Source organism: Anoplophora glabripennis, unplaced genomic scaffold (genome assembly GCF_000390285.2).
Source record: "Anoplophora glabripennis isolate ALB-LARVAE unplaced genomic scaffold, Agla_2.0 scaffold376, whole genome shotgun sequence".
Lineage (NCBI taxonomy): Eukaryota > Metazoa > Arthropoda > Insecta > Coleoptera > Cerambycidae > Anoplophora > Anoplophora glabripennis.
Window position 1 is genome coordinate 170,318 of NW_019416547.1, and position 15,271 is coordinate 185,588.

The 15,271-nt window shown below is 30.0% G+C and overlaps 1 protein-coding gene across 1 annotated transcript in view; it reads left to right on the plus strand.

Moving 5' to 3' along the window:
- Positions 1-9,739: 9,739 nt before the first annotated feature.
- Positions 9,740-15,271, plus strand: part of LOC108910486 (T-box transcription factor mls-1-like) — a 14,729-nt gene continuing 9,197 nt past the window's right edge. Inside the window, exons 1-2 of the mRNA XM_018715091.1 lie at positions 9,740-9,776; positions 10,077-10,179. Coding sequence (XP_018570607.1) covers positions 9,740-9,776; positions 10,077-10,179 — 140 coding nt within the window. The remainder of the gene's footprint in view (positions 9,777-10,076; positions 10,180-15,271) is intronic.

Below are 15,271 nucleotides of genomic sequence, written 5' to 3' on the forward strand. Positions count from 1 at the left end.
TTTGAAATATGCATAAAGACAAATAAATAATAAATAAATAAATAAGTTTATTTTACAACGTTTCTATAATAAAGTGGGTAATAAATTTTATAATGCACAAAATATATATTACAGACAAGCTGAAAACGGTGAAAAATGCACCTGCACATAAATCAGTATAAAACAAGGAAACACACAATAGTAAAATAAACAGCAGATGAGTTCAACACGGTGAAAGAACACCTGTTCGTGAACCCAGATACAATAATAAAATAATATCTACTCTTAAAAAAAAACAAAATAAATACTAAAAGTAATATAACCCATAAAGACATATATATATATACAGCGATGAAACTTGCATGATCAGCAAACAAATTATCCAGTAGCTACAGCGATGAAATTTGCATGATCAGCAAACAAATCATCACGCAGCTATATCAGTATATGATTCTTTAAATCAATTAACTCTTTTATTACAATCCTGTCAGTCGTCAACAAATATTTCTTTAGTTGTGATTTGAACGTTCGGTAGGTATGCGACTTGATATCTTCAGGAAGACAATTGAAACACCTCGGGCCCAAGAATACCCAGCTACGTTGCGCCATAGTGGTATTCATTGTTGGCACCCGCAAAAATAATTTTGCAGATTGCCTCGTATGACACACACTACTTGCACGACTGTGACTCAAATGAGCCTCCAGACACTCAGATCTAAAACACCGCTATTTTCAAATAATTTTTTTGTAGAATATCTTTTCCCTTTGTCCAACATTATTTTTAAAAACTTTTTATGTATAACGTCCAAATCGTGTATATGCGCATTTAAGGCTCCACCCCATGCGATTATACCATATTTCAAATGGGATTCTACGAGGCTAAAGTATATTATTTTTAGATGCCATACTTGCAAATATTTTTTTAGTTCCTTAAAAATAAATAAAATACCTCTGAGCTTTTTTATTACCGCTTTTATATGCTCATTCCATCTTAAATGGCAGTCTAGGACGATGCCAAGATACTTTATGCTATTTACTGATTTAATAATTTGTTCGTTCCCTATTTTTAAATTATCAAAATTCGGTAATCTGTTTGCATAAATCGCAAAAGGTACGTATTTAGTCTTTATGATATTAATAGTTAGTAATTTACTGTCAAACCAATTTTTAAATAAAATAAGATCATTCTCTACTTTCTCTTTCAGTGAGAGCCAGGAATCTGCTTTATAAAAAACTGCAGTATCATCTGCATATGAGAAAGTCTGACCACTTGTTGGTATGGAGAAGATAGAATTTATATAGAGAATAAATAATATTGGTCCGAGAACGGTACCTTGGGGCACGCCAAATTCCACTGTACTTACCTCACTGTAAGTACCATTAATACATACTTTTTGTTGCCTCTGAGATAAATAATTCTTCAATAGTTTTAGAGAAACACCTCTGAAACCATAGTTCTCCAGCGTTAAAAACAGATTTTCATGACTAACTGTATCAAAGGCCTTTTGAAGATCAAAAAACACTGTTAAACAATTCTCATTCTTATCCAAAGCGCTATAAATATGGTAGCTCAAAAATAATACAGAACATTATTTAAACAAATTAATTAGATAGCTTCCTTAAAATAGGAGTACAAAGTACACTTAAAAATACATATTATGCAATTTCTGTAAAGAAATAAAAGACCTATTTATTTAAATATGTATATTTAAATACTTAATTAAAAAAAACATTTCTTAATAGTCTTTAACCTTTGTTTTTGTAATATCGGAAAAACTGTGCGATTTGTAAAAAAATCTGAGTACTTCAAAAGCTTCCTCATAAAAAAATAGAAAAAATAATTTGCAAACTTTTTTCTCCTAAATTTAATAATAACAGAGATAGAGAGGTTAATGTAAATGGGCGATTTTTCAAAAAAAACCTGTATATATAAAACTAATCAAGTTAGCCATTGCTCAAAAATCCAAATGAAAAAATTAAATTTAAGATTATGGTTCAATTTTTGTGTATGTGTTCATGGTTGTGTCATTATTTTTCTACGGTTTTTTGTTATTCGCAATTAATAATTGGTTTATCCATTAAAATATAAAAAATATTGTAACTGGGCATTTAAAAAGAACACAACACAATCTTTAATATTAAAAACCATATTGAGGAGGTGCAAAATCCACTGTCGTAGTCAGATTTTAAATAAAATTTACCCAGTTTTTGTCAAGTTTGATTGCTAAAAAATAAAAAGTAGGCTTTAACAACTGAAGATAAATTCAGTTCACAGGTAATTTAAGCCACATATTTCAAAAAAAGCCCAAATTAAATCGTTCAATAAATATTTTTGACTTACGTTGTCATTTTGGCTTTCTTTCAATAAAAATATTTAGAATAAGGAAGATTTAGAAGGAAAATTTGCTTCCAATTTGTTTGCTTTGGTTATTTATTTGTTTTCCAACGCCGTGATTTATCACGGCTGATTCATAGTACGAATCAGTACTCTTAGTGACTTCTAGGATGTTTACACTAATTGTAAAACAATAAAAGCGCGATAGGTTGGTAGAAGACATCGACGCCAGCCGTTGTTGGTCTAGGTAATTTGGCAGTTTACATTGTCGAGGACCTATCTGAAAATATCTCCGCTCGACGATAACCAAATTGCTTTCAGCCTACCTACTAATTGCTGAAACGCTTGATAGTGTTTACTTTACATGCAAAAGGATTTAGACGAGACGCAAATATTGGGTGGGTGGCTATGTAGAATGCTAAAATTGTTAAATATGTCTAAGGGACAAACTGGGAAGGGAATGTACGTTTACTCCAGGATAGATAACTTTTTAAGTTCCATCAAAACTGTCCCTGAATCCATCAAAGATCAGTCAAAGTCGTCATTAAAATTTATGGAATTCGAACTGAGTATCTCAAAAATATCAATTTATCGCATTTTGGCCAAACATTTGCGCTGTCGTTGTACACGGTTTGTTCTGCACAAGTTGACTGACGGCCAAAAATTCAACATTTGAAAGACATCATCACGGAGACTAAAAAGGACCAAAACTTCCGTATCCAACATTGTGACTGGTGATAAAAAGTAGTTTTTTCAATATGATCCAGAAACCAAGCGTCAAAGTTCCGAGTGGAAGGCGCCAGACCAGCTAAAAACCAAAAAATCTTATTCGGAAGAGTCAAAAGCGAAGAAATGTTGATTTGCTTTTACGATTCCAAGTGCGACTTTGACCTTTTACTTTTTTTCGAAAAAATGCATTTGCCGATTAAAGGAAAGCGTCTTATGGTCGTAGAAGCCATCCAAAAGTCTTGTACCGACATCCTGACATGCTTTTATACCATGAAAATCACTGTATTAAGTCGGAAGGGGACTGTTTTGAATAAAATAAATTGATTTTGCCAAAAAAACGTTTTGAATATTCTAACAAGTATTCTAGTATTAGTTATACTCAAATAAATAAAGCCAACTACGATGTCTGTTCCCAAGTAACTTATATGACGTAACACAAGAGTGTCATACAAAATTTTATCCAACACTTACATAGAACAGCCGATTCTATTTCGAGCAGGCCGAAGCGGCCGCGCTCTCTGCTTCCCCCACCACCACCACCCGTACGATTTTATTGAATTTCTCTCTTGCATAAATAACTTTAAACACGTTCTAAAGTAGGTTGACAATGAAGAAAGGTATTGTAATCTTAGACCTGGTAAGTACTCGGAATACCAAAGGTATTTTTCGAAAAATTAGCCCGGATGTCCCAGTACATTTAGTGTAAATGACGGCTATAACTACGTAACTAATTGATAAATCGTTCTGTTTTTTTTTTAAAGAAGCGTCTTTCCAAGAACTTTTAAAACCTGCTTTAAAAAATTTGATTTGATTGAATATTCACAAAGTTCTAATTGTTTATAAGTACAAAAATTCGACCAATGTTTAAACAAGCGCCAGAGCTCTCCTAATTGACGGATTCGAATTTTTCAAAAAAAGTTTGAAAGCTTGAGAGCCCTTCTATATGTGATTAAATTTTCAAGTATCTAAGGGCCTTGGTTTTTGCTGTGCAAAATTTTGAAAATTTGCAATTTTTTTTTCAAAATCTGGATTGCAAAATTATTATGCAAAATCTATCGAACCGATTTTGATGAAATTTGGTGTGATAATTCTACATAACATGAAGTTTTTTTGAGCCAAGTATAAAGGTCATATATCCAATTTAAATACCCCAAAAAACTCCCTAAAAAGTATTGTTTTTTAACCCCATTTTTGCGATTTTTTCGATTTTTACCATAATAATCATGCTTCATTCGATTTGTAACTGGACAGGTTTTGTAAAAAATTTAATTACAAACATTTTTTTCCTCTTCCATTTTCGCCTAAAATCAACTCTTGAAAAGATACATAATTAAATAGGAAGAAAAATATGACATTTTTCGAATTTTTTTAACATATTGTGCCGCCAAAAGTTAAGCCCACGTTTTTTTTATGCGCATAGAAAAATTATTTTCATTTCTAGTGATATTTGAAAGCCAAAAAGCCAACAATCTCCGTGGATATACGATTCACCCAAACCAAAACAGATACCGCATAGTCTATGATGCTATCGGTTCTATTTTTTATGGTGCATGTATCCCCAAATCACCCTGTATATATTTTTAATACTTTGATGATATCTAGTGATAAGTAGAAAACATTAAATTTGTGGAATCTATTATGATGTACATATAAATAAACCTACTAATAGTTGGGTACACAATGAAAAAACAAGTGTCATTTACTATAGAAACGTCAGAAATGCCACATCATTAAAGTTCACAGATATGTAGTGCGGATTATAGTAGATTATTGTTTGTATTACTGTTATTGACTGTAATTTTATAAATATCAGTTCGTAATTATATTAACAACTATTTAACAAGACGATAATATTTAATAATGACAGCTGCGAATATCGGTATATGCGATAAGTTTAGCAGGGTGGCTGCTGCCTCAGTTAATTGATTGTGGGTCTTAAAATATTCTTCATATGTATTTTTTTAAACAGGTTTGGGAATTATCCACTATCAATTTTAAATACTTATGGATACCGCTGGACGAGCAAAATTTCTAATGCTGACTTCTTAGCAAATATTACCGGATTACAGGACTTAAATCCACAAAGAGCTTTGGTTTGCTTTCGGCAACATACCTGTCTTTGAGGTGATCAGGTCCTAGGGGATCACCAATCGCTTAATAACTTGTTTTTCTAATATTGAAAAGTAAACAACGATATTGAAAAATAAGGTAATTGCTAGATCTATTGTTGTATGTACCTAAGTAACTAAACAAAATAAGAAGATGGGGCATATAATATCTCTTGCTCCCGTCATTAAATAGTTAAATGGCTATAAAATTTAGTATTTCAACCAGTTGTTGTTAGCCTAAATAGATTTATATTAAGAATACTTATTGTCGAATTGAAATGGGATTTCGTGAACATCGATATTTTTCAAAAAACAAACAAACAAACAGAAATGAAATTAAATGTAATGTGATGTAGACGGAAATATAAATAGTGTTTAAAATATCAAAAGCACATGAAGACTTTTTAATATATTTTAGAAAAGAAGAAATGAATACCTAATCGCTTTCTTCTTCGGTAGAAATGGTTTCTTCTGAGGGAAAGAGCGATATGTCTCTCGAAACGTGGAGAAGATTAAACTGGAGACGTGGCAACTAGTACGGAAATTGTTTAGTTACCAATATACAAGATGTTCTAGTTGAAATTCTGGAAAATACCTTATAAATATACAGAGTGCTCTTAAATTGCTTTTCGACATTTTAAATAGAGACAGTTCATAAAAAAAATAAAGATACTTTTTCATATAAACCTCTCCATCAGTGAATAACTAATAATGGAAATATAGGTATCCCTTTTAAAAGAAGATGGCATATATAATATTTTTTCGATATCTTATTAATATTTAAATCTTAGACTTATAGCTGTTTTACATTGACAATTTATTGATCAATTAATTCATGAAGTCGCTTAATCAAGAAATTAGACAAGTGTAATGCACCAAATCTGCTGTCAAATAACTTCATGAATTTATTCATCAATTTCTTGACGAATTAGAGCATGTTCTAATTTTCGTCAATTTCTTCGTGAAGTTCGGAAGTGCCAACCCAACAGATTTCCACCCTCAGATCAGGAATGAGGTTATGTTATTGGAATATATAAATAATTGTGTGGCGTCGTACTAGTTTTGCATTGTTTTTACAGATTTGTTACTTGCAAACACTAATATTTCTATAATATGTGTCAAAATGGTACCGCTGTTGTATCACTACAGTTATGAGTGGAAAGGTGACATTTTTGAAATTTATTTGCTTCTTTGATTCGTTGGTAGAACTGATTCATGCGTCAAAAAACTTGATAAAGTCTGTAGCAATGTAAAACCACACTGTTTACCATAAATTCGTGAATTAATTCATGAAGAACTTCGTCAATTTATTCATCAATAAATTGTCAATGTAAAACAGCTATTAGAGTATATAGGTACTAATTCTAAATAAATATTCTTCAAACCTAATAAGACGTAGTTTTAGATGATGCCTATTATTATTTCGTCCATAATTTATATATTTTTACCTCGCTTTTAAAAAATATTGATTTCTAGACTATTCACGAAATACTGTTGTTAAATTTCATAAAACCAAATGTTTTCGAGAAACTCAAGTCTATAAATAAAGGTGCATTTGTAATATAATGAACTAATGAATAATTTCCGTAACAAATACTTTAGTTGTAGGTATTATTTATGATTTGAAAACAAATAAAATTCATTGCTTCTAGTGAAGAAAACAAAGACAGTAGAATTTTTTAAAAAATGTTTAAAAATTTAAACAACAAATAATATTATCTAAGTTTTGTAACGAATGAGTCTATGACATAACTTTTTTGAGGTGAGTTTGTTTACTTTGTGGTATATTATAATACAAAATGTCACTTTATAAAAAAATGGTACTTATTGAAATCATTGAAAACGTCTGTTTTTGTTAAAAACGAAGTTGATTTTCCCAAAGGCAACCTACTTCTATTTGTTAATATAATAGATGGTGTCAAAAAGGCCTTATTTCAAAGATAGCTTTGTTGGATGGAAAAAATTTATCTTTGTATAACTTTGCTTTTTCTCGAAAACGGTACGATTACAGCTATTTCAGCTAACGCTGACGTATCCTCAAAATATCAGTATATTTGCTTTTTGGAAAAGATACGGTCAAAATCTGATTTTCAAAAATCGTTCCTGATGTCCTGTATATCAAAAACAGATGACCATAGGTTCTTGGCCTATAGAAAAAGTCATCTTACTTTTTTGATGTTCTATTGTCTCCAAAATTCATGGTACCTGTTTCCAAAACCCTGTATAATGTATATTAGTAGGTAGATATTTGAGATTTTAATTGGAATAACATGTACTATGTATACTTACTGCAAATACGGGTGGGCAGGTCTAGGTTAAGACGCCATTTTATATCAACCTATAAGGAATTTCACACTCTCTCATGTAACCATTTCCTCTGGGAAAACTTAAGTAAACGAATCCTTTGTTTTTCTTTTTTAATCTTTAATTAAATAATTGCTCTAATTTCCAAGCCAGTTTACTGTTGTGGGATTTGGTATAATTATTATTATTAGATAGAATAATGAAGGATTATAAGATTAATATTTTATATTCCATTATAAAGGTCAGGCAATTTTAATGCGATTAAAAAAAATTATACAATAATAAGCTATACAGTCTTAAACCGGAGTCTTGCATCAAATTTTATCTTTGTCACATATTTATTTGCGTGTTGTACTGATATGAATATTTATCGTAGTACGTTGGTAAAGGTATCTATTTTAGGCGTTCTAGAAAGTATTTTGCTTTATTGTCAATAAACTTGAATTTTTAAAATAAACATAATTTCACATGCAATTAAAATATATTTAGAAAACACCCAGTTCCAGAGAAAGTATCTGAATCATTGAGTAAATATTGTTCAACATTAACAAAACGCAGTATTTCAATAGTTATGTGCTAGGTTATGTGTTTCACTGAAATGTTGGCCGATGTTTGTAAAAATTTGGAAGTGCAGAACTTAGTATTTCTGCATCAATATATGAATAAAACATTCTAGCGATTTATAGAAATTGAGCGAATAAATTCCGTAAGCAATTAAAAACATGCTATTATCCGAATTCTAAAGATGATTCCCAATCAAGTCCCCGAATTCAATGAGGTTAAAGCCAATAGTTTTCTATTAAGTTGAAACAAACGAAATATTTTTAACATAAAATTATCTAAATAGTCTATACCATACAATTTTACTATTTTGGTACAAATTAGTTATTTCTAAAGATGACACTTTTAGATAAATTTATAGTTATACAGGCTGGTACACATGTCAAAAATGAAGGAGGGTATTCCTAGTTCAAATTTAAGAATATTGTTTTATATAAACAATTTCTCTTGAAAGGGAAATGGAGATGTGCTGTTTTTTATCAAATTATCTGAATATCTGAAAGCATAAGGAAATATGCAAGAAAATGTATCTAAAAATGTTCTCCAATACAGGGAAGACTTTTTAATATCAGTTTGTAAAGTCATTTAAATAAACTGTATATTTATCTAAGGGTATAATTAAAAAAAAAAATTCGTACGAACACCGTAAAGTAATTGTAAACAGGTAATACCTTCAAAATAAAATTTGCATTTAAAAAATGACAAAAAAGTTTTTTTACAGAAGCATGTCTTTATTTTTGAAGAAAATATAACCGACATATTTCAATATTTACGCCGGTAGATTGAATAAAGTCTTATCTTTTTTATGGTGAATGTCATTTTTCTCATAGAAATATGCATAAAATATTTGGTTTCGGTATCTTTATTTGTTCAGAAGAAATTCAAAAACAATTTTTTTTTAAACAGATATGGAAGTTTTGACATATTGACATAAGGCTACTTCCCGTATAATATAGTTAAAAAAAATAAAACAAATCATTGTTTAATATATAAATAAGTGAGTTTAGTCGTTTTTTTAAATAAAACATAATACACCTAACCTTAAATTTTTTTCGAATAAACTTAAGATTATGTGAAGTTCTGTTAGAAGTAATTCTTAGTAACAGCGACAATTTGGCAGCACTATGCCAACGAAAAGCAAATTAATTGTTTCTTGAGAAAACGGTGACCATTATTGACAACGTCGTATTGTTATCGTGAGAAATATTGTAAATCCTGTACCCAAACACGTAAATTATTGTCTTTCATGCACTAAAATTTACAGATGACTCATGCTCATTAACAATTCTATTTGCTAAAACTAAATAAACACTAAACAACCCCGACCAAGGTCGAAAACATCGTAAACTAAAACAGGCTGTTGTTCAACCCCCCGCTACTATTCTAATCATACTTATCGTTTGTAATTTGGCGATAACAATCCCTTATCCACTTAGTGCCCTTTCACGTTGAGGCGACATTATTTGAAAGCCCTTGACCAATCAAATTCTAATGGTTGGTTTGGTCCCGAGCTCAACCAATAAGAGGGGGTTCTACCGTCGTGGGTTACAGCCTCATAAGGGTAGTTAAAAAGAAACCCTCCTGAATTTGTAACCAGTTAGAAATATTTGGGTTTTCAGCGAGGTAGTTGTGTTTTGTTTTGTATATATTTTTCTTTCTTTGGTTTTTGTGTTCAGTGGTTCGACTTTGTGGCGTATTGGAAACTCAACGATATTTTAATAAAATGGATAGGAAGCAATACTTATCTAACAATTATAGTGGTATGTTTTGTTTTAGTTATAATTATATAAAAATATTTTTTGAATTAAAAAAAACATAAAACGTAAAAAAATAATCATATAGTATAATCATTTACATATAACGAAAAATGAGTTGGTTTAAATTAAATAAAAATGAAAATTAATAATATTTTAACTATGACGTCAAGAAAGATAATTATCTTCTAAAAATAATATTCTATCTAATTAGTAAAATAGTGAAATATCAACTTCTTCAAATTCTTTTTCATTTCATATGTAAATATTTCAATTTCTATTTCTCAATTTTCAATACTTTTTCAGATTGTTGTGCTCCAAGTAGTTGCAAAGTTACTTTGAAAAATAAAGCCCTTTGGCAGAAATTTCATGAATTAGAGACTGAAATGATCATTACTAAGTCCGGACGGTAAGTTTTTCATACATAAATATTTATTAAAAACTGTGTTCTTTATATTTTCCTACATCAGTATTCTAGAGTATATATTTTTGAATATAGAAAGAAATTATTATAGAATTAAATAAGCGATATCACAAAGGTTGTTGTCAATAGAACACCCGATATATTTTTAGATCGTTAGAAACTTTCTTCAGTTATAGTGATATAAAGTTTGATTATGTATCTATAGTGAAGGAGATGTCGAGGCTATGTCGATATTCTTTTTTTTGGCCATGTTTCCTTTACTATAAAACCTATGAAATCTTGTATCACTGTAATCGTAAGAAGGTGTTCTCTTCAAATGTTTAAAAGTACAACAAAACAAAAATCGGTTTCTTTCGACATCTTTGCAATGTTAATTAGATTAATCTGATATAAAATTTTGAGCTTATACTTTTATTTTTAACAAATCTACTTTCAAAAATAATAATAAATACAGCTAAATTGTAAAACATAGAGAAACACTTTGTTTATATAAGAATATAACACCGTTATAGCTCTGCACGCGATTACAGTGATATAAGGTTTGATTGATTGAACTATCTCTTATAGTAAGGGAGATGTAGCCCAAAAAAGTCAAAATCGATATGGCTCAATTTGCGAATATCTTCTTTACTATTAAAGATAGACCTATCAAGTCTTACATCCCTATAATCGTAAGAAAGTGTTTTATGCAAATCTCAAAATATACAGGGAGTTTGGTTTAAAAAAAACAAAAGTCTGTTCATTTTCATACCTTTGCAATATTTGTTTCATGTGATACAAAATTTTGACGCTTTCGATTATTTTCTAATAAACACTGTTAAAATCTTGTTTAAGTTAATACGGTTTTTCTTGAAAACCATAAAGTTTTTTAAAATTTAACAAGAGTAAAAAAATTTTTAAAATTAAATTCTGCTGTGAATTGATATTATTATTTTTTAATTCGGTTAATGAAAAAAAAGTTCGGTACATTTTTAGGGGTGAATGAATACCTTGTAGTGCTTCAATTAACTTTAAATCATAGTCAAAGAAGACCAGTAATAAACCTACCTCATGTGCCAAATTTGGTTCTTCCACAGTAGTGTTGCAGAGTTATTAATTTTTTTCGAAATTTAGGTCCCCACTTTGGTGGCTAATAGCTCAGGGGTGCAACTTTGTATATAGGTAATTTTGGTTAAATTACAATATTTTGGACACCCCTCATGCACTTGCCCTGTGTCGGTTCTTATGCGGGACACACTGTATTTTCCTCCTGCTTATATGTAACTTTGGCCAGTGGCGTAACATTTCTTATTTTGAAAAAACTATCTGGTTATGACAATGACACATCACTGGGGCTGCATATTATTCTAATTAAAAATAATTTTAATTACTTACACTTTTTACTTGTGGTCCTTATATACACCCTGTATTTTGCCCAGAAAACCTAGATACTTTTCTGTGGATGTATAACAAATAGGAGTAAATATTATGTTTATTCTTATAATTTAATATTACAAGACAGTGTGGTTTGTTACTTTTAATGTGAATTCAAAAAGTAAACGGATACTGATTCTAGTTACTTTATTTTAAAGTTTTATTAATCCAAGGGAAGCATTCCGAGGAATTCGTACTGCTACTATCAATTTCCGCAATTTTTAGGTAGTTTGGGGGCAAACGCGTAAATATTTATAAAAAAATCGTATACTGGGTGTGTTTACAGGAACAGAAGTAAACAGTAATCGGGCTGCTGAAAAGTACCACATGTGCCCCAGAATGCGTTCGTAAGTGCAAAATATTAAAGTTGTATAAACATGTTCGGATAAGCAAAACATTTGACTTCCCGTTTTAGCCGCCGTCCTGACCTAAGATAATAATAACAGGAGAGCCTAGTAGGCGACGAAACGCCATAAATTCTGAAAGCACCGTCTACGTTTTAAGTTGTTTTCGAGTACTCTCTCTACCTGCACTACACGAAATTACTGCAATGTAATTACCGGCGACAATTTTCACTTCAGACATGTGATTTTTGCGACGAAAGGAAAACAACATCTATAATTTTTTATTTATCCCGTATATCGAACTAAATAAAAATATTAATTTAATGTTTTTCTGTTGATTTGGCAGAGAAAACTGGTTTATCAAATTTCGGTTTCATGTATCTACACCCTGTATACTTACGTCTTCAGAGTGCTCTTAAGTCGTATTGCCAACAGTAAGCGCCATTTTCAATAATGATAAATAAATGTAACTGTTATATTAATCGAAATGCGCCAAGATTATCATAAATTCTCCCAAAAACCATAAAAATGTATCTAGATTTGGCGAACAATCGAAACGGAAATCGATTGAATTTATTTATTTGTGGTACAATTTTAGATTTTTCTTTGTTTAATGGGTATTTTAACGAACTTTTGTGCCAAAAGAATCTGTCAAAGGCTTTTTTCTTTAATAAATGTCGCAAAATACCAATTCATAGAAATGCAGTTAATAATTTTGATTCATGGTGAATGTCCCATGGATATAAAATAAATTTAAAATATCTTGCATTTTCCTTGTCGAGTAAATACTTGATTCTTATAAAATACTGAATGACAATACCAATATTTGTCGTTCAAGGCACATTCGATGGTATTTTTAATGTAACATTCTTGAAAATGGAAGAAAACCGCAAATATCTGAGAAAATCGAAACTGTAACCTTTACAATGGCTATATAGGTGAAAAGAGAATTTGATTTTCTATAACATGATACAAAAAATACAGGGTGTTCCATTTGAATTTAAAAGGTTTTGTGTGTTTTAAGTTTTCTAAATGTAACGTAAAAAATGGTTCACTTGGTATAATTTTCTTCAGGTAATTTTGACAGCGGAAGGTAATGCATTTTATGTTCCTTGTGTGTTGCAAAAAGCAAGTAGCTTCCAGAACGAAGGAAGATATAACGAATTTTCCAAACGTCTGCATCTGCCAAAATTTTTATCAAATGTCAATTATCTCGAAAACGTTTAGATTTAGGTACAGAGAAGCTTTAACATTTTTACTATTTATCAATTATGTAATAATATACAGGCTGTCACATAATTAGTATCCAATAATTTACCACTTGATTCTATTGCCAAAAATAAGAATATTTTTTCATATAACCATGGATCGATAAATGCTTCGCAAGGGAGCTACGCCCCCCTAAATGGGGCCTCAAAAAATTTATTTTTTTTTTAATATTTCCGAAATGGGTTGAAGGAAAATTATGAATTTGGACATCGTGAACGCTCATTAAAAGTCGAAATAGTTCATTATAAAATTTTTCAAAAATTTTAGTCAGGGGCGCCTCAATTGGGGAGGTCGTCGGCTAAAATTTGCCCCAATTTTTTTGCTTGTAATTTCAAATTCAGATGACAACAGATGATAGACCTTTATTTCCTCTACAAAAAAGATACTCTTTAGTTCTTTCGATAAAATGCTCCATTTCCGAGAAAAACGGATCTAATCATTTCATTACATACATTAATAAAATTCGAAGAAATTTTCTTAAATAGTTAAAATGGGTACATGTACCATTATCAATATGACGTAAGTTATAATTTGGTATAATCGATTGCATTTCAGATCCATCAGGGGCGTAGATATGGAGGAGTACCTATTGATTTTTGGCCAGAAAATATACTCCATTGTATTTTACTTTATTTTAAGGATATTTTAGAGAAAAAAGACGCCCTTGCACATTTGTCATTTAGCGAACGACTTTCGAGCTATTGAAATTTTTTAAAAATCATGCTAATCTATCTATGAAATCTACTAAAAAAAAACACAGTTGGTGACTGTCACTGAATAATAACATGCGCTGTCACTATGGAGAAATAAATGACTCACATTTAAACGATGTCCAATGAAAAATTTAGAAATTACCAATAAAAAACACATTTTGTAATTTTTTTTTTGGTTATAGGAATTTTTGTCGTATATTTGGAGTATAATCTGCTTTAGAATTCTCTGAACAACACTTTGCAACGCCCTGTATACGTCATGGTCCACAGATTTTTTTGTTGTTATTAGATATAAAAAATCTGATCATCCAAATCATTATGCGTATTATAATTTTTTTTCCATAATAATACTTCCTTTTTACATACAAGATTCTTCCCTTTCATATTGGTGATGCATTCTTTTTCGAAAACAGCAAATGGTACATATTTATTTAAAACTTGGTAAATATGAGTATAAATTATTCCAACCACCTCATCTACATTTTGTGAATTATATACATGTCATTGAAATTAATATTTTTACGTAAATTGTACATTTACAAAAAATATATATATTTGGGATTAAAAGTTTTAGCTTTATTAAGTTCATCAAACATTTAAATTTAAATCTTTTAAACACTAAAATATGACCACTCAAAAAAGGACCCAAATGACATGATAACTGATAACATAACATACTAGGTGGTACATAAACTACATAAATATACCAAACAGTGAAATTCAAATTTATTTTAACTTTTTAGTTAAAGAACTTCTTGGCCGGTGAAGTGCTTAGGGTTTCTAATTTCTCGGCCTACTTTTCTTCTCGGGTCTCAAGAATTCTCGACTAGGAATTCCCGGGAATTATCGAATTCTCGATAAATTTCTAAAACTTAAAAAAGTAATAATTTTGGTATTGCAATGAGAAATATAAACATGCTATTATACTTAACAATCATCATTAACATTTATTATTTATTCAGTATTTTTATTAATTACTTATATGTTTCTACTTCTACTAACAAAACTAAATTAAACTTTGAGTATCTTTTTTTAAAAACCTTTAACTTGTTTTTTTATTAAACACTTTCATTATACTTATGTTTATTTCAATGTTTTTGAATCGTAGTTTTCTTCCAATAAACTATTAATAATCATTAATCATGCAGTCTTTTAATTAAACAAATAGTAAATAAGGAATTTAACTGAAGAAATCTTAAAAAAACAAGCTTTAATTTAAAGATACAGAAGCGTTCTTCCTATTAATTTATCACTTCAACATTAGGTATCTGCTTATAATAAAATTTCTACACAGACTTATAACTAGGTACAGGGTGATTCACTATATTTTGACCCCCC